Source organism: Ipomoea nil, unplaced genomic scaffold (assembly GCF_001879475.1).
Source record: "Ipomoea nil cultivar Tokyo-kokei standard unplaced genomic scaffold, Asagao_1.1 scaffold1421, whole genome shotgun sequence".
Taxonomy (NCBI): domain Eukaryota; kingdom Viridiplantae; phylum Streptophyta; class Magnoliopsida; order Solanales; family Convolvulaceae; genus Ipomoea; species Ipomoea nil.
This window is the reverse complement of record NW_017617849.1, coordinates 4,845,409-4,868,531: the sequence shown is the minus strand read 5'-3', so window position 1 is coordinate 4,868,531 and position 23,123 is coordinate 4,845,409. Positions and strand designations below refer to the sequence as shown.

At 36.6% G+C, this 23,123-nt stretch overlaps 3 protein-coding genes and 1 pseudogene across 4 annotated transcripts; 1 reads left to right on the top strand and 3 right to left on the bottom strand.

Moving 5' to 3' along the window:
- Positions 1-708: 708 nt before the first annotated feature.
- On the bottom strand, positions 709-4,073 carry LOC109188030 (pentatricopeptide repeat-containing protein At3g12770). Of its 2 annotated transcripts, none has more exons than XM_019338502.1 (2): positions 1,911-4,073; positions 709-1,282 (listed from the first exon to the last, which is right to left on the bottom strand). In XM_019338502.1, the coding sequence occupies exon 1, from the start codon at positions 4,000-4,002 to the stop codon at positions 2,125-2,127; it is 1,878 nt and encodes a 625-aa protein (XP_019194047.1). In that variant the 5' UTR covers positions 4,003-4,073; the 3' UTR covers positions 709-1,282; positions 1,911-2,124. The 2 variants fall into 2 exon arrangements, with proteins under 2 accessions (XP_019194047.1, XP_019194048.1); XM_019338503.1 differs by having other exon boundaries at positions 709-1,264.
- Positions 4,074-4,938: 865 nt separating this feature from the next.
- Positions 4,939-7,116, top strand: LOC109187330 (putative F-box/FBD/LRR-repeat protein At4g03220). Its single transcript, XM_019337517.1, has 3 exons — positions 4,939-6,098; positions 6,211-6,396; positions 6,495-7,116. Exons 1-3 carry the CDS (start codon positions 5,049-5,051, stop codon positions 6,795-6,797), a joined length of 1,539 nt encoding a protein of 512 aa, XP_019193062.1. The 5' UTR covers positions 4,939-5,048; the 3' UTR covers positions 6,798-7,116.
- A 264-nt stretch (positions 7,117-7,380) lies between these two features.
- On the bottom strand, positions 7,381-7,841 carry LOC109187331 (calcium-binding protein PBP1-like). The gene has a single exon (XM_019337518.1). The coding sequence runs from the start codon at positions 7,788-7,790 to the stop codon at positions 7,458-7,460; it is 333 nt and encodes a 110-aa protein (XP_019193063.1). The 5' UTR covers positions 7,791-7,841; the 3' UTR covers positions 7,381-7,457.
- A 3,641-nt stretch (positions 7,842-11,482) lies between these two features.
- On the bottom strand, positions 11,483-22,454 carry LOC109187407 (annotated as a pseudogene).
- Positions 22,455-23,123: the final 669 nt, after the last annotated feature.

Here is a 23,123-nt window from a genome sequence, read left to right as displayed (position 1 = left end):
TGCATGTACAATTAATCTAAATCTTATATAAATCAAGTGAGTCCTTTATAATAATAAATTCTAAGCATGCTCGTCGGATTAGCTTCACTAGACATACTGCATTGGCAAAAGTCAGGAGTCAAGCGTTTTGGACCTCACATATATTAAGCTAGAGAGCATGGGTATTTGTGAGGTCTGACCTGTTGCACTGGATCACATCCCTCAAACTCCTAGCTTATCTCAACCTTCAGGTGGTGGAGAATTTGAAGGAAATGCCACAATTGATCCACAAGCTAATGAAGCTATGTTGGAAATTGTCCATCTCTTTCATACCTCCCCAAAGGTCTCTCAAAAAACTCTATACTCTTCAAGAGCTTTATGGATTCAAGGTACCCAGTCCAAAGAGACCTGAAGCTTGTCTATTTAGTGAGCTGAAAAAACTGAGGAAACTTCAGGTGTTACAGGTGGACAGAACAGAAGATAGCAAATTTCAGGTTGCCAATTTGGTAGCACTGGAAACACTTAAGCACTCAATGATGCAGGCAATTGTGAGGACAAGGGTATCTTAGGAATGTTGGATGAGTTATTCCACCTTGTGTAGAACAGTTGTATCTAAGGCACTTTTGTGGAGAAACAACACCAGCATGGATAAGCCCTATTTCACTTCCTGAGCTGCTATATCTTTGTATCAAAGACTCAAAACATCTCACTCATATGAATAAAATACTTGGGAAAAACCCAAGGCAAGATGATGATGGTGAGAAAGAATCATGAGAGGAAGAAAAACACCATGAAGCACCAAGTAAAATGGAAGGAACTACCTATTAGTGTTCAGGATTCCAGCTCTGAATAATTAGCAGGTGCCTGGCTAGTCAAGTGCTTATCATGTCTTTTATTAATATCATTCTTGCAAAGGATGTGGTTTTCTTTCCACTAGGTTAATAATTAGCAGTGTGAAAAATATTATCTGTTAATGTATAATTCACATTCTGCTATCATTTGTAATCTTTTGCTAAATAATTTGTATTCGAGCTACTTGTATTAATGTTAGTGTATTGAGATTTGTGTATGTACTACATATTACATCTCCAGAATTAGAATTGACATACCAGAGCAATTACGACAGTGAAAAGGCACTTTCAGATCTTCCTGTACAAAATCTACTTCACCTTCAACACCATCATCATCACCATAGCCATGCTGACTCTCCTGGCGTATTCTTCTTTTGTTTGCTACAAAAGTCTCTTTGCTTTTTCTTCTTTTCTACTTCTATTCACAATCATATCTAGGCAAGGAGGTGGAGCTACAATAGTTAAAACAATAAGAAAGTGAGGGATTCTGCAAATACAAGCAAATTCTAAAACAAACACAACAATGGCTAAGCAGTATACTCTGGTTCGTTTCTTCTCAAAATTACCATGATTTGATAAAATTATCAAAGATCAAAAAAGTTACCATCCTTCCTCCAAAGACCATAATTTACTATCCTATGACCATTTCTTGATGCAAATTGCAAAGTATAATTTCCTTCCTATTCAACCAAAGTGGTTATAGCATCTTTGTCATTTTTTGCCATGTCTCTCTGATTGAGAGAGACATATAATAAGGGTGTGTTCATGGTGATGTATATGGTTTAGATTTCTTTTTAAAAATTTAAAAAAAAAAAAAAAAAAAAATTGGTCAAAAAATGTAAAATATCACTTATCCAATTAGTCATATACAATGATTCAATGTCCTCTCTTCTTTTCTGTAAGGAATCCCTCAGCTTGAACGTGAGTTGATGTTATATTGAGTATATGATGGTCCTGAATTCAACAGGAACATGCTATGAACACTTGGCAAAAGAGTGTTGTGACATGCATTCCAAGGTTACTTGTTTTATTTATCAGCAGAGGTAATCAAACATAATTCATTCCAAACTACTATATTACTCCATAGTTTGGTTGCTGAATGGCAGTTCACACATGCCCTTAGGTTTCTTCTCATCCTAAGCATAGCCCCTGGAGTATTGATAAGCCCCATAAGAAATTGCTGTCTCTAATTATGGTTGCAGAGAGCCATGTCTTTGCCTTCCTCATCTAAATCATGCAAAGCAGATTCCTTATCTGGGATAAATAAAGTTCTCTCTAAACTCTCAAGCCCTTTTTATATCTCCATTGATTTTGGATGGGATTTATCTCCCATACAGAAAGCATTTAGCTTGCCATTGATTTCAATCATACTACATCCCTGGTCCTTAATCAATCCCTTCTCCTTCATCAACATTCTTACCTTACCAACTCCATCCCACATATGCACCGAGGCATAAAGATTTGACAACTGCACATAATGACCTCGGTTAAGTGGATCTAAAGCAAAAAGTCTTTTTGCAGCAAATTCACCCAGTGTCACATGTCGATGGATCTTACATGCGCTCAATAGTGCTCCCCAAACTGAAATAGATGGTTCAATTGGCATTCTCATGATAAAGTCACGGGCCATCTCTAAATATCCAGCACGCCCCAACAGGTCAACAACACAAGCATAATGTTGGTGGCAAGGTTCAATTCCATAATCTCTCATACTGTGGAGAAATTCCCATGCCTCTTGCACAAGTCCTGAATGATTGCATGCCATAAGGAGCCCAAGGAAAGTGACACCATTTGGGGACACCTTTGCCTGTTTCATTGCATAGAAAAGATCAATAGCTTCTCTGCCCTGACCATGTGAACCATAAGCTACTATCATAGCACTCCATAGAACAACATCTTTATTTGCTGTCCGATCAAATACTTTGCATGCCAAATCTACACATCCACATTTTGCATACATGTTAATAAGAGCTGTATTAACAACAACATCATTTTGGTATTTGCTACTAATGACATAATCATCCACCCATCTTGCTAGATCCAGTGATCGTACTTCTGCACAAGCCAGAATTGTAGACTGTATAGTCACAGAATCAGGTTTAATATTCTTTGCTATCATCTGATGGAAAAGCTCAACAGCATCATTAGCATGACCTTGTTTTGCAAACCCAGATATCATGGCATTCCAAAGAATCACATCCCGGTCCTCTAATTCACTGAACAAAGAATTTGCAACCATCACTTGGCCACATTTAGAATACATCGCTGTAAGGGCTACCCGCAAGTCCTGCTCAAACTCAAGTCCCATTTTAATCACCAGAGAATGAACACATTTACCTCCTTCCAAGTCCTCTACATCAGCATAAGCCCTCAGAACATTAACAAGTACAACCCAGTCAGGTTCCACGTTCAATCCTCTCATTTCACTGAAAATTTTCAGAGCATCATAAGGCTGTCCATTCTGAGCATACCCTGAAATAACTGAAGTCCATGAAACAATATTTCTATCATGCATCCGGTCAAACAAAACACGGGCACGAACGACCTTTCCACATTTGGTGTAAAATGCAACAACACTGTTTTGCACAAAAACATCAGACTCAAACCCTAGTCTGTAAACCTGTCCATGAACAGCGCGACCGACCTGAAAAGCCGGTAAGTCACCGCAAGCCTTTAGAATGTAAGGTAATGTAAAGCAGTCGGGCCTCTCAAATACGTGTTGCATTTTTCTATACGTTTCAACGGCCTCGCTGTAAAGATCATGTCTTGCATACCCTCTGATAATTGCATTCCACAAAAACACATATGGTTCGGGAAATGCATCGAACAGCTGGCGGGCATAGCCGATTTCGCCGAGATTTGAACACACATGGATGAATTTAGTGAATATGAAGCCATTGTTATGTAGTCCGGCTACGTATAACTGGGCGTGGATTTGGTTTAGATGACACTTGTGCTTCGAGTTTTCAAGAAACGAAGTGTAGTAGGACTCGGGACCAGTGAAGCTGTAGTAATGGTATAATGTATCTGAATTGCACCCCAAAGAAGAGAACGAAATGCGCAAATTAATAAATGAGGCAGAAAATTCGAAAGGGATTGTAGAGTGGAGAAAGGAAAATGGAAGGATGTGAAGAGTTGGGAGCGACCGTCTGAAAGAGAGATTCAGAGCCATTTATGTTGTTTTCTTATGTATTGATATGAACAATGATATGATGAAAATTTGGTCATTTATGATCTTTTTATTTTTTTTTGAATGTCACTTACTCTATTACACTGTAGTATCTATTCAACCGAATGAATAATTTAATAGATGATAAATGAATTCCTTATATACAGAAGTAATGACACCGATTTATCTTTTTCCGTGATTATTAGATAAGCTAAGATTAATATATAAACAAAGCAAAAATAAAAAACATGTTCCATTACTTTCAACATGTCCAATATTATCTGATATATACAATCCTTTGTTGGAAAGGTGACTAACTAGTCACCTTCTCCAACCACCGGAGAAGGCGACCAGTTGGTTTGCCTTCTCCTTCCCGAATAAGGCGACCAACTTGGTCGCCTTTTTAGGCGAAAGGAGAAGGCAAACCAATTGGTCGCCTTCTTAGGCGAAGGAAAAGGCAAATCAGTTGGTCGCTTCCTCCCATCGACTTAATTACAGAATAACATGTAATAATTATAGGTTATCAATTGATTTCGAGGCTTAAATATTTTAAAATAATATGTTTATGGATTTAATTACAACTTCTAAAAATTTAGAGGCTAAATTAACTTTTTTAATAAAGTTTAGAGTACTATTTAATCTTTTTCTCACAATTTTTTTTTTTCCTCTCTCTCACTTGCATGTTAACAAAAACTTGGCTAAAACCCCTCAAAAAGAGCGGTTAAGGTTGCTATTAGGGACAACTCTAATTCATAAGCAATTTAAGTACCTGCACACCCCTTCCGGTAATCCGGACCATGTGTTATTAATTATTTTATTATATTATATTTCTTTTGATATTTTTATCAGCTAAGATCAGCGAATTAACAGAAACAAATTTCTTTAAAAAATAATTTGAACTATAGATAATATAGTTCTTCTCGTATAGTCGTGTAGAGTTAGGATTTGGTTATTTTGAAAGTTTCAAACCCTAACTTAACTAACTCTAGAACTGGGAAGATCAACCTGATATCACGTACCGGCGAAAAAGCAAAACTACAATTCGATCAATGGAAACCAGATCTGCTAAGAGGAAAAGGCTGTTGAATCGAGTCCGTTCTTCACCCGGCGGCGATGACCGTCTCAGTGATCTCCCCGATGCTATTCTCCACCACATTCTTTTCCTCCTCCCCATCAAAACCGTCGCACAAACCAGCGTTCTCTCGAAGCGATGGAGGCAGCTCTGGTACTCCTTCCCCGATCTCGATTTCACCACCATCAACCCTTTCGCCAATGCGCCCGTCAAAATCAGCTCCACCGGCCGGAAAAAAGTGCATTCCTGGATCGCCAACGGAGCCGACTCCATCAATCAGGTCTTGGCTCTCCGCGACCGGAATTCCCCGATAAGAGCGCTCCGTTTCCGTGCTCACGTCACCTTCTCCCGCCTCAACCGCCTCATGCGCCGCGCCGTGAAGCTCAACGTTCAGGAACTCGACATCGAGGTTGCGACGAACGATTATTTCAATTTCCCTCGGAGTGTCATTTCCTGCGAGACGTTAAGGGTTTTCAAGCTCAAGTCTCGTTATCCCGGATTCAGATTGCCGCCTTCTCCCATCATGAAAGGTGGATTTCAATCGCTTCACACATTGTCCTTGTCTTATATCATCTTGTACGATCAGCCTTCGCTTCTGAATTTGTTCACGGATTCGTCTTTTCCTTTGCTCAAGAAGTTGAACCTCGACGGGTGCAACGGGCTAATGCATCTGAACGTCAGTTGTCGGGCGCTGGAAGAGTTAAGTCTGGAGAATTGTTGCCAGCTCGAGTATTTGGATATTGTGGGTTCAAAGCTGGAGAGGTTACGAGTGATAAGCTGCTTCGATTCCTATAGCAATGACAGTTTGGTTAAAATTGATGCCCAAAGACTCCAATCCATTTTCTGGTCCAACAATACCATCACTGATAAATGTTGTTTACAGAATTTAGTTTCATTGCATGGGGCGTTCATTGGCTTCTTCATCCTTTTCGAGGACCTCAGTGCGGTGAAGCTTCGCAGCGTATCCAATTTTTTGTCAGGGATTGCTTCTTCCCAGTGCTTAATTCTCGAATATCAATGTGTTGAGGTATATTTTTTACTTTAATTTGTTCTATATATATCCAGTTCCAGCCTAAATATTTTTGTATTCATTATATTCAATCATTATATTTCTTTCTGGATTGTGATGTTGCATACAGATTCTATCAAAGAACAATCACATTGCAGGTGTCTCGCTGTGTAATTTCAGCAAACTCCAATCCTTGGAATTACACACTGGATTCAACAAGCACAACATTCCAGGATTAGCAAACCTGTTCAGGAGTGCTCCAGCTATCCACACACTCATAATCAAGATTATCAACGATCACAATGTCGAAAGAAGAGTTAGTTCACATCAATTTTATTTTTTTTCTTTTGTCATATATCCTCAGGGTTCGAATATAGCTAGGTTAACACATTGTTATTACATACCCAATTTCAGCCATGGAACAGGGACCTATGGCAGCTATCTAGCACTGTGGAAGAGAGGTTCTGGGAGTCACAAAGTCAAGTGATGAAGTCCTTTTTGCAGCACCTAAAGGTTGTAAAGATTCATGGATTTTCGGAGTGCGAGAACGAGATTAGCTTAGTGAAGTTCCTGCTGAAGCATGGAAAAGTGTTGGAAGAAATGTTCCTATACGGAGGATTTTCCAAGTCCAGAGACTCACTACACCGAGAAAAAATAAAATCTCAGATAATGGGATTTTCTCGTGCTTCTGGTAATGCTAAGATTGCATTTGACTAGTTAACCCAACCCATGCCACCCTAGCTAGCTAGCTTGCAATAACTTCATCATCTAAACAAAGTTAGTGATCTGATCTGATTAACTTTCGGAGGATTTGGGTTTAATATTATTTGAGATGAGAACTATTATTCTGATCTGATCTTGACACAATTTTGTACTTGTAGCTCTCTCCCTCAATTGCATATCTTCTGGATTTGGATTGGGTTTCCTTTCATATTTTTGTTTTGCTGTTTGTGAATTAAATTAGTTTTTAAGACATTTTCACTAACTTCATCATAACTAATCATTGGTGTCGCTTCTTATTGAGTTTTTACTGCAGGTGCTATACAATGAAAATATATGAGAAAAGTTTTTACTATTAAAAAATTATTATTAGACTACTATGGTGTAGGACATGTTAGAATTCTCCTTAATATAATATGTATCATATACACACACAAAAACTGAAGAAAAAGTGACGAAATAACAATTCGTCAACTTTTTGCATGTTTGCTAAACTTTGTACCCACTGCCGGAAATTATTGAATTTTCGACCACCTGAAAGTGATCTCAAATTAAGTCGAAAGCAAAAAGTGGTCGAAAATAGTAACAAAGGTTTTTTAAGTTCACTTCCAAGTAGTCGAAAATTTCATAATTTCTAGTAGTGACCAAACGATGAGTCTAACACAGAGCAGTTTGAAGCCAGGCTTCAGATTCCTGCATGAGTTGAGGGCTCAATCTGAACATGAGCACACAAAACTCCATTTGATCGAGAGCTCCGTCGCCGTCCAGATCTCCCTCTTTCACCATGCTCCGCAACTCATCATCCTTTAAATCTGGGAGCCCAATAATGGCGGAGTTCTTCTTCAGGCTCTCGAAGGTAATGACCCCTTTGTCCCTGTCCATTAGCAGACTGAACCCCTTGCACAGCTCTTTGATCAGTCCATCTCCGCCAAGCTTATCGGCCATCATCGGCAGCATGTCTTGGAATTCATTGCCCTTTCTTCCTGCCATTTCTTTTCTTTGCTACTCTAAATGGGAGCAATATAATGTGAGTATTGGAAAAGGCATAGGTTTTCAATATAAAGGGAAGTATATTGGAGGAATGTTCCAGGAAAGAGACGAAGGACCATTGTGGTGGATGGATGCGGACAAGGGAACGAAGTTAATCGCTTATCGGTTTCGGATTCTCGTGGCAATGAAATTGCCCATCTCCTTCCTAGAAGAAGCATTGGCACTTTGGTAGGCTGTCATGTCACTTTTCCCACAAAAAGGCGAAATTCTTCGTTCCGATCTCCCAAACTCAAGACCGACAGAATTATAAAGGGATAAATCATGACACTCAGTGCTCCATTAGATAAGAGGACCAGTGCCCACAAAAGGATATAATAATCATTTAATCGAGTTGTACTATATACCCACAAAGAGCCACCCACAAAAAAACATCATAATCATTTAATCAAGTTGTATTATACAAATTTGATCGATTACCCATTTTAAAAGGTACTCATTAATTTATTTTCTATTTTCTTTTCACTCAATCAATCCATTTCACAATTGACAAGCACTTTAGCAAGTCATTTTGACGGGGTATTGTAATTATTTAATTTGAGTTGTATTGTTGATGTTCATTGATCATCAATTTTAAAAAATGATTTTTTTTTTCGTATATTTCACTCAATCAAATATAAATAAAGAAAATATATACTTTTGAGAATGTGTAGCTTTGAAAATTTTAATATCTTTCTGACTTTTTTTACACGTATTAATTATTTTATTTGAGATGGCAACAGAACAAGAGTGTTTTCTATTCAGATAAGCCATCATCTACAATAAAAATCTTGAAGAGATTAGAGATGGTTGATGATGTTTGGTCCGAGTCCAACACGAGGAAAATACTAGAAGAGAGGAAAGAAAAATTCAAACAAAGAAGAATTTGAAAGCTTCCTTAACTCTTAAGGCCCAAGGCAGAAGGAAATTGCTTGATAATCTCGTGCATTGATTAATTGAGTTGACATTTTTAATATCATCTTATATATCGTCTCACAAATTCATCATATGAATATGAATAAATAAATATATACACAAGAGATCAAGTGTGAAGCTTCTCTCAGGTGAAACGTGTGAATTAATCACATCCTTTAGTCTTGTCAAAATTAACAGCCTATAATGAAAAATAATTTTTAAAAAAATATTTATTTTACGTAAGATCACAACTTAAGGTGCATAAGTTTAAAGTTTAAGGTGCGTATTTTCTAAAATGTATTGTTGAGAAGTTTCTAAAATTTCCTTTTAGTTTGAAAATTGTCCATTTTTGATGTGTGATTATAGTGCCATTTTCAAAATTCATCTTTGACTAATATTTTGCATGACTTATATGTTTAAATTAAGAAATGAATATATATTTGACTATTTTTCTTTTTTTTTTTTTTAAGTGAAGGAGGAGGGGTACACCCGAAATCAATATCTGATCCTAATAGAGTTGATGTTATTCAGAGTTCCCAATTCATCACTGCGGAGCATTTTCTGAATAGTCGTGGGAGGACTTTCAAACCACGTAATCGTCATATTTTTAATGATGTATAAACACCATTAGAATCAATGAAAACTATGAGTCCATCTTTGAACAATCAAATTGGGTGTTGCTATTTACACCCCCTTTGACTAAAATGAGGTATAAAGCACATTGAAAATGTAAAAAAGTAGTAAATTATAATAAATATATGGGTGGTGCAAATAGCCTAATGGGTGGTCAAAATGCTATTTGCACCACCCTATTAAATCTACATTTATGAGGTCAAAATTTAATTATTAAAAAAAAAAAAAAAAAAAAAAAAAAAAAAAACGAAGCAGCACCATAGCCTTCTCCGGTGAGAAGGGAGCCCAGTGGGTCACCTTCTCGCCGCAGAAGGCAACCCACACAGTGGGCTGCCTTCTCCGGCGAGAAGGCGACCCACTGTGTGGGCTGCCTTCTCGCCGGAGAAGGCAGCCCACTATGTGGGTTGCCTTCTCCGGCGAGAAGGCAGCCCACTGTGTGGGTTGCCTTCTTGCCGGAGAAGACAACCCATTTGCCTTCTCCGGTGAGAAGGCAGTCCATCGCCTTCTCACCGGAGAAGGTGACGGGGTGAAGGTTTTTTTTTTTTTTTTAATTAAAAAAAAAGAAAAATAAATAATAATTTTTGACCATATTTAATGCTGGCATTTACACCACCTATAAAGCTATTTGACCTACTAAGTAGGTGGTGCAAATAGTAAAATAGGTGGTGTAAATAGAATAACCCATCAAATTATGCCCATTTAGGCCCAATCATTACTACGAGGCAAATTTTAGCATGAACCATGAAGTATGTAGCGGTGTGGATCATGAAGTATGTATAATTCCAATTACATTTCAGTTTCATTTGACAATATTGCTATATTTTTCAGTTTTATTTTCTCTCCACACTAATTTCATTATTGCAACACTAAAGTATCATTTTAATTTTATTATATTTTCATTTGATAATATACATTATTGTTTGAGCTCTATTGTATGGTTCTGAATTTTAGTTTTATTTTCCACGCACACTAGCTAGTTTCATTATAGCAAATACTTAAGTATCATTTTAATTATATTACATTTTGATTTTGACAATAATGTGCTCTATTTTTTAGTTTCATTTTTCACACACACTAATATCATTATAGTAACATTAAAATATCATTTTAATTCTACTACAGTTTCATTCGACGATCATGGTCCATACAACGATCTGTGAACCATGGTCTCCTATATAACAAATGTTACTATACTTCATGTAGACATGCACAAATTGGCCTAGTAGCCAATATTCACTCTTCATGGTTACAAATATAACAATCCAAAAATATTAACATTTTCTTGAGTAAAAAATTCGCAACCATTATTCGAGGATGTATATTTGATAAACTCTGCTACAGAGTAATAACCCGCAAAACTCACATGAGAAGACATGTTCAGAAAAATGCTCCATCTGTCACATTTTACCTGTTCTGTTTACATACTATTCATTGAACATACAATTCTTTCTTCTTTAATTATTTTTTAAAATATTTTTTTTGTGTGTATTTTATAGTACTTTTAAGGGAAAATTGTACTTTTTGTCCCAGCCTAAGTTATAAGATAATTATAGAATTTTTCTCTGAGTGTTAGTCATGTTCACTTTTCGTCCTTGAATTATACTAAAATTGTAAATTTCGTCCCTAATGTTTTATTAGTAAAGTGACGAAAAGTACAACGTCAATGATAACTTAAGGACAAAAAGTGCAATTTTCCCTACTTTTAATAATGTAATTTCTAAATATATAAATTTCATACATACTTTTCAAAAAAAATAAATTATACATACACTAATACTAAATTTAATATTATAAAAAAGTGAGGGGCCGGGGTTCCTTGTGCGCACTGAGCAAGGGTCTAGCCTCTGTGGTTCATATTCAGTTGAGTTACCATGATTTACATCCTCCCAAATATTTCGTCCGGTCAGAGTGTGGGGGCCCTTAGGGTTGGGGTTCAACCTTTTGGAAGAATATTATAAAAAATAATTCAAAATACATTTAGTCAAGCCTGGTTAACATAGAATGGGAGGGATGGAGTATTAAGAAACTTGTATGAAAATAGAACTCTATAAGCATGGTTAGACAGATTGACAAACTGCATATCTGCAAATTGAAATATTGTTTTATTTTTAAAATGATTGGTTCCTAGCTAGAAGCACGGTAAGTGTGAGTTCATTATTTGAGTGCGGCAAAGCAGAAGAAGAAGAAGAAGAGGGAATGCTTGTTCTCGGAACAAAAGCTGGCTGATTAGGTCTTGAAAGGCTCGTGGATTCGCTGTTAAGCATGGTAAGTACAGTAGGCATCCTAGGACGATCTCCAGGACATTCTTGTACACATAAGAGGCTGATGTGTATGCACTTAAACACTTCTGTTTCATGTTTTGGTTCAAGTGGAATCAGCGATTCCTGCACAAACTCTCTTGTTTTTCCTTCCTTCCATAATTTCCATGCCTGAATATATATATCAAAAATAGTACGTATATATTACTAAATTTGACTAAGTATGCGTTTAGTCTCAAGTGAAATACTCACATAGGCTAATAGATTTGCAGATCCATCAGGGTGATAAAAACCAGAGCTTCTCCTCCCAGCATGATAACGCCAAAACTAAAGACACCTGACTTATTAAGTCCATCTGATGCATATTCAGGCGACATGTAACCGCTGTACATATTATATTGCACAATTACTAAATTAGCTGGAATAATATGATATTTTGAATTTGAAGGTGATTAAATTTGTTTTACTCACTATGTTCCAGCGACTCTGATGGTATTGATTGCTTCTGTTTTATTCCCTTCAACTATTCTTGCGAAGCCAAAATCTGAAATTTTTGGGTTCATCTCTGCATCTAATAAAATGTTACTCGTCTTCATATCTCTATGAATAATCCGTAACCTTGAATCGTGGTGTAGATACATAAGACCTCGAGCAATTCTCAAGATGATGTCGAATCGCTTCTCCCAATCTAATAGCAGGCTTCGTTCTTGATCTAATGAGGATGGTGAATGCATGAATATTGCTTGGTAGTATTAGCTAGAAAAAGAAAGAAAGAAAAAGAGAATCAGATCAGATTGCAGATAGACTAACCAAAGATGAAGGTGTCTAGGCTCTTGTGTTGCATGTATTCATAGAGCAAAATCTTTTCTTTTCCCTTGATGCAGTAGCCCAAAAGTCGAACTAGATTCCGATGTTGAAGCCTTGCAATAAGCTCAACTTCATTCTTAAATTCATTGATGCCTTGTGAGGATTTATTTGACAACCTTTTTACTGCCATTTCTTTTCCATCCTGAAATTCACCCTGCAAAAGTATACCCATTGTTTGAAGTAAGCTAAGTCTATGAATACTACAATGCAATTCAAGAAACTCTAAGCAATTTGAAAAATTAAATTAAATTATAGTACCTTATAAACAGGTCCAAATCCTCCTCGTCCAAGTTTATTTTTATCTTAAAAGTTGCCCGTAGCAACTAATATGCTTTCAAAACTAAAGAATGAAACATCAATGCGTCTCTCATCATGAACTTCTTCACTCAAAACCATTTCCAGGTCCGGTCCTATTATTTTATAGGCTCGGGGCATAGCAACAAAAATGGGCCCTATATGAAATTAACATACATTTGTATAATTAAAATTTAATTTAAATAAGAGAAAAATACTAATGTCAAATAACTTGAAATAAGATTCGAAACTTTTTAACAATTTTACATACACATGAAAACAATTCTAGATGTTTTCCTAAATCCAAAATAATCAATAACCACATCAGTCCCTTCATAAATAAACAATTATATATAATTTATAAAAATGAATAAACAATTTGAAACCAAATAAGCTTATACGCAATCACATTATTATTATAATAGATAATAAAATAATTATTATTAAAAATTTATAAAAACAAAACTTATGAACAAGAATAGAGCATGAAATCTTAATTATTGAGAACAATAAATCAACATTTCAAATGTAATAAAATATATTGATAATAAAATATGAAACATAATTAATTGGATAAAATAGTTCGAATAAAAAACGCATTATAAATCACATATATTCTATATTGATATCATATTTATAAATACTTTTTTTCTTTTAGTTAGATCAATTTTAAAATTTTCTAAATTGATTTGAATACGATGACACACAATAGAACTTCTAACTACGTTGACTAGATAATTCATAAAAAAGTAAACTATCTTTTTAAGAAATCATAAATAAATAACGACATATATTATATATACATTACTCATTATAAAGTTCGCAAAATAACATGTGTTCTAAATATAAGTAGTAAATTACTCGAATAGAAATAGATTCAAAATTTGATATGAATCACAAATCAATCTATATTATAAATCTCACTATAATTATAAAAAGGTAAAAAAAATCACAAAATTACAAATTTAATAAAAAATACAAATAAATTCTACAAATTACAATTTTAATACTACATAATAATATATCTAAATTCATATAGGGAGTTACAATTTTAATACCGCATAATAATATATCTAAATTCATCTAGGAGTTAGAAGTTAATATAAATATATCTAAATTCATCTAGGGAGTGAAAAGTTAATAAAAATGAACATATCAAGATTTGACCCTTCAACTTATAAGATGCAAACAAGGAGCCTTACCACTTAAACCAACTAATACTTTAGTTACATAGATGGATGTATGTTAAATAATTATACTAACTCTACAGTATATATAAAACATAATGGGTTGGGGTGGTGGGGCCCCTTCCAAGCGTGGGCCCTGGGCAAGGGTCCAGCCTGCCCTTGCCCAGGGCCGGGCCTGACCATGTCTTCTATTTTATCTGTGATTTATTATATGATGGTTAAACAAAATTTCTCATCTATGACTTTTCATGTGATATTTAAATTAAAAGATTTGTTCCATTTAAACTAAATTTAGATGATCATTGCTGGACTACACATTTTTATTTTGTATTATATTATATTCAACATAAAAAACTTAATTAATCCTGTTTTGAATGCTACTGGCTCTAAAAAAAAACTTAATCCTTGAGTCAACTTTCATTAGTTGAATCAATTGCATATATAAAATGATACGACGTAGTAAATAGTAATCTGATAATAGTTATAACTCATAGTGGAGGTCACAACTTACACATTTTTTAGAGGCAGAGTGCTGGACTTGATCCTTTAGGCCTCCGCCCAATAATCTCCTAGCCATCAAATGCTGGACTTGACTCTTTACTGGTATCCCCACAACAAAAACTAAGCTATTAAAAAAAACATGCATGCATTCTTATTACCCTGGACAAAAAATTCAGACGCAGCAAGTCTGATATAGATGGTGCTTCCATTACTGTTGTCTTTAGACAGATTGAGAAGCTCTCCATCCCAGTGCGAACAACCACCATTTCTATTATCATAAGCATAGGCATTACAAGAGCAATTCCTTAAACATGCTGATTCACATTCGGTTGTACTCCCAACTGTCACGTTTCGAGGATGTCTAGGTAATCTCGTATTTGTTACCATCCTAAACCTGTCCTCCTGGGAATTAGCAGTTCCGGTGGCATTATTACCACACTGCAGCAAATCCGCTTTTCTCACGCATCCACCGGAAAAAACCTTCAACCCCCAATCTGATCTTTGTCTGATTTACGCCGGAACCCGGGCAAACAATCACATAAGGAAGTGGAGTAGTTATCATTGCACATACCAAACTGCCCGCAAACAGCGGGAACATCACACATCTTCTCCGGCTTAAGAAAGAGGATGTTCCACGCCTTGCTACTATCCAGCCACGTGTAGTGCCGGACTCAAAGGGGTTGGTCAGTTCTATTGCAATCAGTCAGAACCAAATTTCCGGTGTTGAGAAGAGTTGCCCGGACAGAACTCTTGGAGCCGCCGGAGGTGGCATTCGTCGTCGACCAAAGTAACCCGCCGGTAACGTTTACTAGTACCAGGTTTCCGTCCAAGATTTTCAAGGTGGTGGAGTCCATATCCACGAAGGAGATTGGAGTGTCCCTGTTTGCCACCCAAATCACGGTTTGGGGTTCAATCTCACGGTACCAAATGCCTGCGTAGTAGTTGGCAGACTTGCCCGGCGTGAAGAACCCCATCTCAAATCTTCCATTAGAAGAGACAATGGTGGTTGTTAGACTTAGGTTAGTGTTTACAGTGAGGGTGTCATCTCCAAGGGAGATTGGAGAATGAAGATGACATACAATCCTAAGAAGACAACAAAATACATGACAGATAGATATGATAATTTACATACTGTTTCCCATTGCATTTTGTTGGGTTCAAAATCAACGTAACACTAGTTTATATGCTACAAGAAAGGACTAATTAAGGAGGCCGGTTATATGTCTTTTTTTTTTTAATGTTTTAAGCGGACATGCGTCATGAAAGAAGAGGTGAAGACTTGACAGCACGGGTTTAGCTCACTGGTTTAGTAGGTAGTATTTGGGAGAAGAGATCAAAGTCGTTCGAACATCGGCCGCGGCAGCATGGTGATTATGTCTGAAGTGGGCAGCATTTGATCCTATTTACTGAGCCATTAAGTGTGATTTACATCTTTCCAAATGCTTTGTCGAGCCAGGTTGAAGATTCAATCTTTTGGGAGAAGTTGAGGGGAAGACTTTCCATTTGTAGATGAGCTGTCCATGTTGCCCAAGATAGTTTTTTGTTTTGAGGAATGTTGCCCAAGATAGTTACTCCCTCAGTTCGGGATTATGTGTCTTACTTGGATTTTTAGGGAGTGAATAAAAAATGCATATTTTTCTATTTTGCCCCCAACATACCCATGTGATGAGTTGACAATTCTTTCTACAAAAAATACAAATGGTAGAATTCACACCAAACATCTTCTTAGGATTAAAACCTCGGAATAACGAGGCCCGTCAACTATATGTCGGCTTCTAAGAAAGATTTTAATCCTAAAAATACATGGTTCTGTGACAGACTTTTATTCCTTAGGATTAAAACTTAAGACTCATTTAAACTTTCATATACACATGCATATAGCTTTGCGTAAATTATGCCACAACAATATGCTCACAACGCATCCAATTACCACTGAAATTAGTTTCTCCTCTCAAAAATTGTCGTCATGAGAAATGCTCACCTCACACAAATACAACATCTATTACTTCATTACTCAAAACACCCCTTAAACCTTTTACATTAATTTACCTTGCATTTAGTAGTGGTAAAATTGAAAATATATCACTTAAGCAATACATTAAATATAATTTTCTTGCCCATAAAAGACGAAATTTTCATGTCCCTAGAGCCCCCGCACCCTGACTTAATAAGATAATAGATGGGTAAATGACGGTGACTCTACTGTTCATTAAGAGGGAGGACCAATGTCTAATTCTCATAAGAACTCAACCACATTAGGTGTAACTCCCATACTACAACTGGTAAAGCTCAATTTATCATATCATATATCCTTACCCATAATTTTCCAAATTTATATGTCGATCAATCATGATAATGTATATGAATCATAGGGAGTACCCAAAAGTACCGAAAGGTCAATTTGCTCAAAATGGTTCTATATTTATTTTAACCTATAAGATCATTTAACATGAAATGAATATTAAATATGTTTAATTTATAGTAAAATGTAAATACTTTTTTATAAGTCAACAAGTATTGCATTTTCACTACTATTTTTCAAGAAAATGTAATGTTTGTTAACCCATAGAAAAATATTACGGAGTACATTCCTACTGAAAATTACTCCGTAGTATATATTTAAGATTTGTCTTATATGGACGGAAGAAAATATTTTACAAAATTGATAATAGACAATGAAAAAATTATATAGATTATAGGGAGTAATTCCAGTCAAGTTGGTCATGTTGTTGATTTGGTAACATAAGGTTATAAGTTCAAAACTCTCTAGTCTCTATGGGAGCGACCTATTGACCTTCTTGGTTTAAGTTGGTCGAGTAGTGGTTACGTGTTCCCTCGTCACTCGCTAAAAATGATAGATTATATATACTATAATTAATTAAAGAAAAATTCTTCTTACCCCTCTTAATTTTTTTCTTCCTAAATTTTCCAAGTAACCAATCAAACAATGTCATATCATAAGGGAAAAGTTTTGAAGAAATTTTTTTAAGGGTAGTTAACATTATATTACTCATAATTAAAAGTGAAATAAATTTAAATGTTCATTGAGCAAATACCACCTGTAGCCCGTGTAGGTGCTATTGCTAGGGCGAGATCCTTAAACGAATGACTTAGGGTAGGGTTTGACTTTCACAATAATTAGAGATATTTTGTGTATAATTCTCATTTTCTTAGAGATTTATATTATCCTCATTTTAAGGGTAGTTGTTATTGGTGCATTAAAAAAATCATTTGAATGTCTCTTCCCAAAAAAAAATCATTTAAATGTAATTATTAGTTGGTGATGAATTATTCTTCCATTCTTTAATACTCCGTATTTCTTTTGATACCATAATATCATACATTAGTTGTTATTGGGTAGTGTTATTCAACTACTATTAACCACAAATTGTATTGTTGCGGTAATTGATGTACCTAGGGTGAGCACGGGTGTTTTGTCATTCTTTTGAGGTTGGGAGTTATGACACTAGGAAATCAACAAGAAGCTAAGCAATTCATAATAAGTTATAGAGTTACGTTAACTAAACAAGATAGCACAAACGCATATTAACAAGAGCTAAACACGAAATAAATAAATAAGATTCAAGCTAGATGTATTATCTTCTAGATACTTCAATAATCTATGGGATTAGGGAGAACAAATAACCAAGGAATCCAACTGGAATGCACATAGGTATTCTAGTCTAAAGCCACTTCCATGAGCAAATACACAAAGATTAGAAAAATGAATTGCCCCACTCTCGTGACCTATCAACTCCAAATTCATCAAGCACACAAAGCATCTAAAGCCCCCAATTTCTCATATTTTCATAGAAAGAAATTGAGTTTATGCAAGGGGTGACTCAAATCCTTGAGTCAATTCTCATTGTAACCAATTCAAGAATTTTCCAAAAGCATGCTAACGAATGTATACATCAAACGTCAACAAGATCTATTCACAACACCCCCATAAACACATAAACCCTATGTTAGAATTCTACCCATTATGCATTAATATAATCACAAATAAAGCATCAGGATTGACAATACAACCCTAGCTCATGCTCAAAAGCATCAAGATTGACAATACTGGATGCTGGTGTCATGTAGATCAGAGCATTATAGCGTGATGCAGCAGACTTGAGAGCTACTGGATCATGACTTCACGAAAGTTCAATTGCAATCGTCTATTTGACTCTTATTCCTAAATTTTTTTAATGCATGCATTGTTGTTGAGGAATGATCATTTTTGCAACGTGGCCAAAAGTTCTGAAAGAAAGCTGCGGTTAAAGCCAAATGCATAGACTTCCACTTTCTGAAAATAGTTAATTAGGGAGTACAATATATTATTGTGACATTACATTAATGTATTTCAGCCATTATTTGATATTATTATTAGAGTTATAGTTGTATATAATAGGCTAAACTCATCTATCTTCTAACTCAAGTAAATAGAACGCTTAATATTTAATATAAGCTAGCCATGTGTATCTAACTAGTTTAAAAAAATAGTTGATTTTATTAACATTGACCAAACATAAACCCTTCCAGCTTTTACCAAGAAGAATTTATGGACAGAAAAATAATGGAACTGTACCAATGAATTAAAAGGAAAAACATGCCATGCCTGATGGCCTTGATCCCTGCTCTCCGGGCATCCGACTAGCGTCTAACACCTTCTGCCTGCCTTATAGGCATCGCGGCTATCTGCCTTCAAACACTGTTGCAGACAATTCATTCCTGGAGTGCGTGCTTTGCAGCAAACCAGATGAAGCAGAAGTAGAGGTGGCCGGAGACATGCCTGCAGTCGTCCGAGTTATAAAAGCCGGTTGATTAGCTCTGGGAAGGCTGCCGCTCTCATCACTGCTAACCATCATAACAAGTGCATTTGGCATGCTAGGACGATCTCCTGGCTGTTCTTGTACACACAATAGTCCCACGTTTATACACTTTAACACTTCACTTTCATGCTTTTCTTCTAGTGGCAGCAATGACTTCTGCACTAACTCTCTTATTCTCCCTTCGTTCCACAATCTCCATACCTGAAATAATATATCAAAAACATCATTACTCAACATGAAAGTATTCCAGGCTTGAATGGTTATTATGCATGTGTCTCATATATACTCACATAGCCTAATAGATCAGATTTGAAGATCCATCAGGGTCATAAAAAGCAGAGCTTCTCCTCCCGGTGATGATCTCGAGCATGACAACCCCGAAACTAAACACATCTGACTTAGTTGAGAATAGTCCGTCCAATGCATACTCGGGAGACATATAGCCGCTGTATATATATACATATGTTACACAAAGGTTAAATTAGCTAGTTGGAGTAGTTTGGAGTTGAAAGTGTTTTTTTTTTTTTTTTTTTACTATACTCACTATGTTCCAGCAACTCTGTTGGTATTGATTGCCTCAGTTCTTTTTCCTTCAACTATTCTTGCCAAGCCAAAGTCTGAAATTTTTGGGTTCATTTCTTCATCTAACAGAATGTTACTTGTCTTCATATCTCGATGAATGATTCGTAATCTTGAGTCGTGGTGCAGATACATAAGTCCTCGAGCAATTCCCAGAATGATTTCAAATCGCTTCTCCCAATCTAACACCGCGCTTTGTTCTTCATCTAATGAAAAGAATGGCAAATATAATGTCAATCACAGCATGAACTAACGCTCGATCGGTAGTATTAATTAGCTAGAAAAACAAAGAGAGAAAGAATGAGACTATTGATGATAGACTAACCAAAGATGAAGGTGTCTAGGCTCTTGTTTTGCATGTATTCATAGAGCAAAATCTTTTCATTTCCCTTGATGCAATAGCCCAAAAGTCGAACTAGATTTCGATGTTGAAGCTTTGCAATTAGCTCAACTTCATTTTTAAATTCAATGACGCCTTGATTGGATTCACTAGACAACCTTTTCACTGCTATTTCTTGTCCCCCCTGAAATTCACCCTGCAAAAGTATTTCCATTGTTTAAAGTAAGCACAAAACTAGGATTTGTATACTATAAGAACATCTTTGCAAATCGAAAATTACCTTATAAACAGGCCCGAACCCTCCTTGTCCCAGCTTATTTTCTATCGAGAAGTTATCTGTAGCAGCTAATATGCTTTCAAAACTAAAGAATGGAACATCTATATGTTTCTCATCATGCTCTTCTGCCAAGTAGTTTTCTTCTATGTCATTGTCACCTGATTGAGGCATCACTTGATTCAGAAACCTTTAATTTTCAATTCAACTGATACAATATATATACTAATCATTATTATATGAACGAAAGAAATAATTACCTTCTTTTCTGATGTTTCTCCTCCTGTAATAAATGTAGGTAAAGATGCTTGCCAGTATTAGAAGCAAAGCAGCCACTGTGACAGGTAAGATAACTTTGAGCTTCCCAGATTTCTTGTCCCCATTTTGATGATCTGATGAAATGAAAACAAGTACCCATTAATTCTCAATGCTAACTTAAAAGAATACTAAAAAAACACAAGGATTCTTGCCCACAAAAGGAGAAATTCTCCACCTCAGGGCCCCACAAGAACTAACTGAGCTGTCCGTACGGGCAAAAAACACGGGAATTGTTATTACCTTGGACAGCATCTAAAAATTCTGATGCAGCTAGTCTAATATAGATGGAGCTTCCATTAATGTGATCTTCTGAAAGATTAAGAAGTTGTCCATCCCAGTGTGAGCAACCATTTCTGTTATCATAAGCATAGGCATTACAAGAACAGTTCCCGAGACATGCGGATTCGCATTCTGCAACACTCCCAACCGTCACATTTCGAGGATGTCTAGGTAATCTCATATTGGTTATCATCCTAAACCTGTCAGCACTGCTCCCATTACCGCACTGCAACTCCGCTTTCCTCACGCACCCACCGGAGAAATCCTTCAAGGCCCAATCGTGGTCGGATTTACGCCGGAATCCGGGCAAGCAATCGCAGAAGGAAGATGAGTTGTCATTGCACATACCAAACGGCCCGCAATAAGCATAAACATCGCACTGCTTCTCCGGTTGCCGGAAAAAGATGTTCCACGTCTTGCTGCTATCCAACCAGGTGTAATGCCTGATTTGGCCGGAGATATCGATTATGAATCTTGATACGACGGCAGAGTTGTAGAAGTAATAGGTGTAGTAAGTCTCGTTGTCGTTGTTGACGTAGGTGAAATTATATATGGTGTTGGACCTCAGGCCGGGAATGGAGTTGTATAGGCTCCCATTCCAGGGTCCACTGCTCCAGTATTGCTCTGTCCCGTTCCACTTCACAACGTACTCCTCAATCTCCTCGTCCATTTCCAGGGAGAATAGCCCCGGCGATGGATCATTTGCGCTCTTCCAAGACCGGAGGGATTGCTTTTCGCCGGTTTTCTTGTTGTATCCGAGTTTGGCGTTTGGCATAAACGTGTTGGTTGGGTGATCAAAGCTTTGCCAAACGGGTGGAGTGGTATTGGAATAGGGGCCATGGGTGAGGACTAAATTTCCGGTGTCAAGAAGAGTTGCCCGGACGGAATTGTTGGAGGAGCGGGTGGTGTTCGTGGACCAGAGGAATTCTCCGGCGGCTTTGTTTACTAATACCAGGTTTCCGTCCAAGACTTTCAAGGAGGTTGAGTCCATATCCACGGTGGAGATTGGAGTGTCGCTGTTCGCCACCCAAATCACGGTTTGGGGTTCAATCTGAGAGTACCAAATGCCTGCGTAGTAGCTAGCAGATTTGTCGAGAGTGAAGAATCCCATCTGAAATCTTCCATTAGAAGAGACAAGGGTGGTTGTGAGACTCAGATTTTGGCTTACAGAAAGGGTGTCTTCTCCAAGGGAGATTGGAGAGTTGAGGAGGAGAGACAATCCTAAGAAGACAACAAAATACATGACAGATGCCTTCAAACTCAACACTCTAGCTAGTTCATATGGTACAGAAAAGGAGGTTGCTTATATTGGTTTTTCTGCATTTATTTTTGAAGGTTGTAAATGGACTGTCAATATGCTCAATGATTCTACACCTTCATTCAAAGCACATCCATGGAATTCTGTTCCCACATAGTTGACCCGCATTAATCGCACGACCCACATAGCAGCCAGGTATGAATTGTTTTTTTTTTTTTGTTTTGGTATTGGCTGCTAAATAATAATGTTTTTATCCTATGTAGTTTATCTGGAGCATATAGAACTGAGGATTTCCTATATGAGATAGACTTATATTCTTTATTACTATCAAAAAACCAATAGAACATAAGCATATAGGTTTGCTTAGCTATACCTCCGCAACAAATCCGTTGACCAGTGAAATTACTCCATAAGACTTGATGAAGCAATTTGGTCCCTCAACTATACCATAATTACCAATTTGGTCCTCAACTACCATTCTTACCCAATTAAGTCCTCAACTATGTAACTTTTACTCAATTAAGTCCTCAACTATACAATTCTTACCCAATTTAGTCCTCAACTGTACAATTCTTACCCAATTTAGTCATCTGTATTAATTTGACTGTTTGTTGGCTGTCAAAAGTCGGGATAAAAAAATTATAATTTTACAAGATTTCTCCTTCCTCTCCATTTAGCAGCGCCAAACCATGCAGCAATACACTCCGATCAGATTTCGATCGTCAAAAAATCGTTGGAAATCAAATTCATGGGCTATCCGATGCATAACCACTA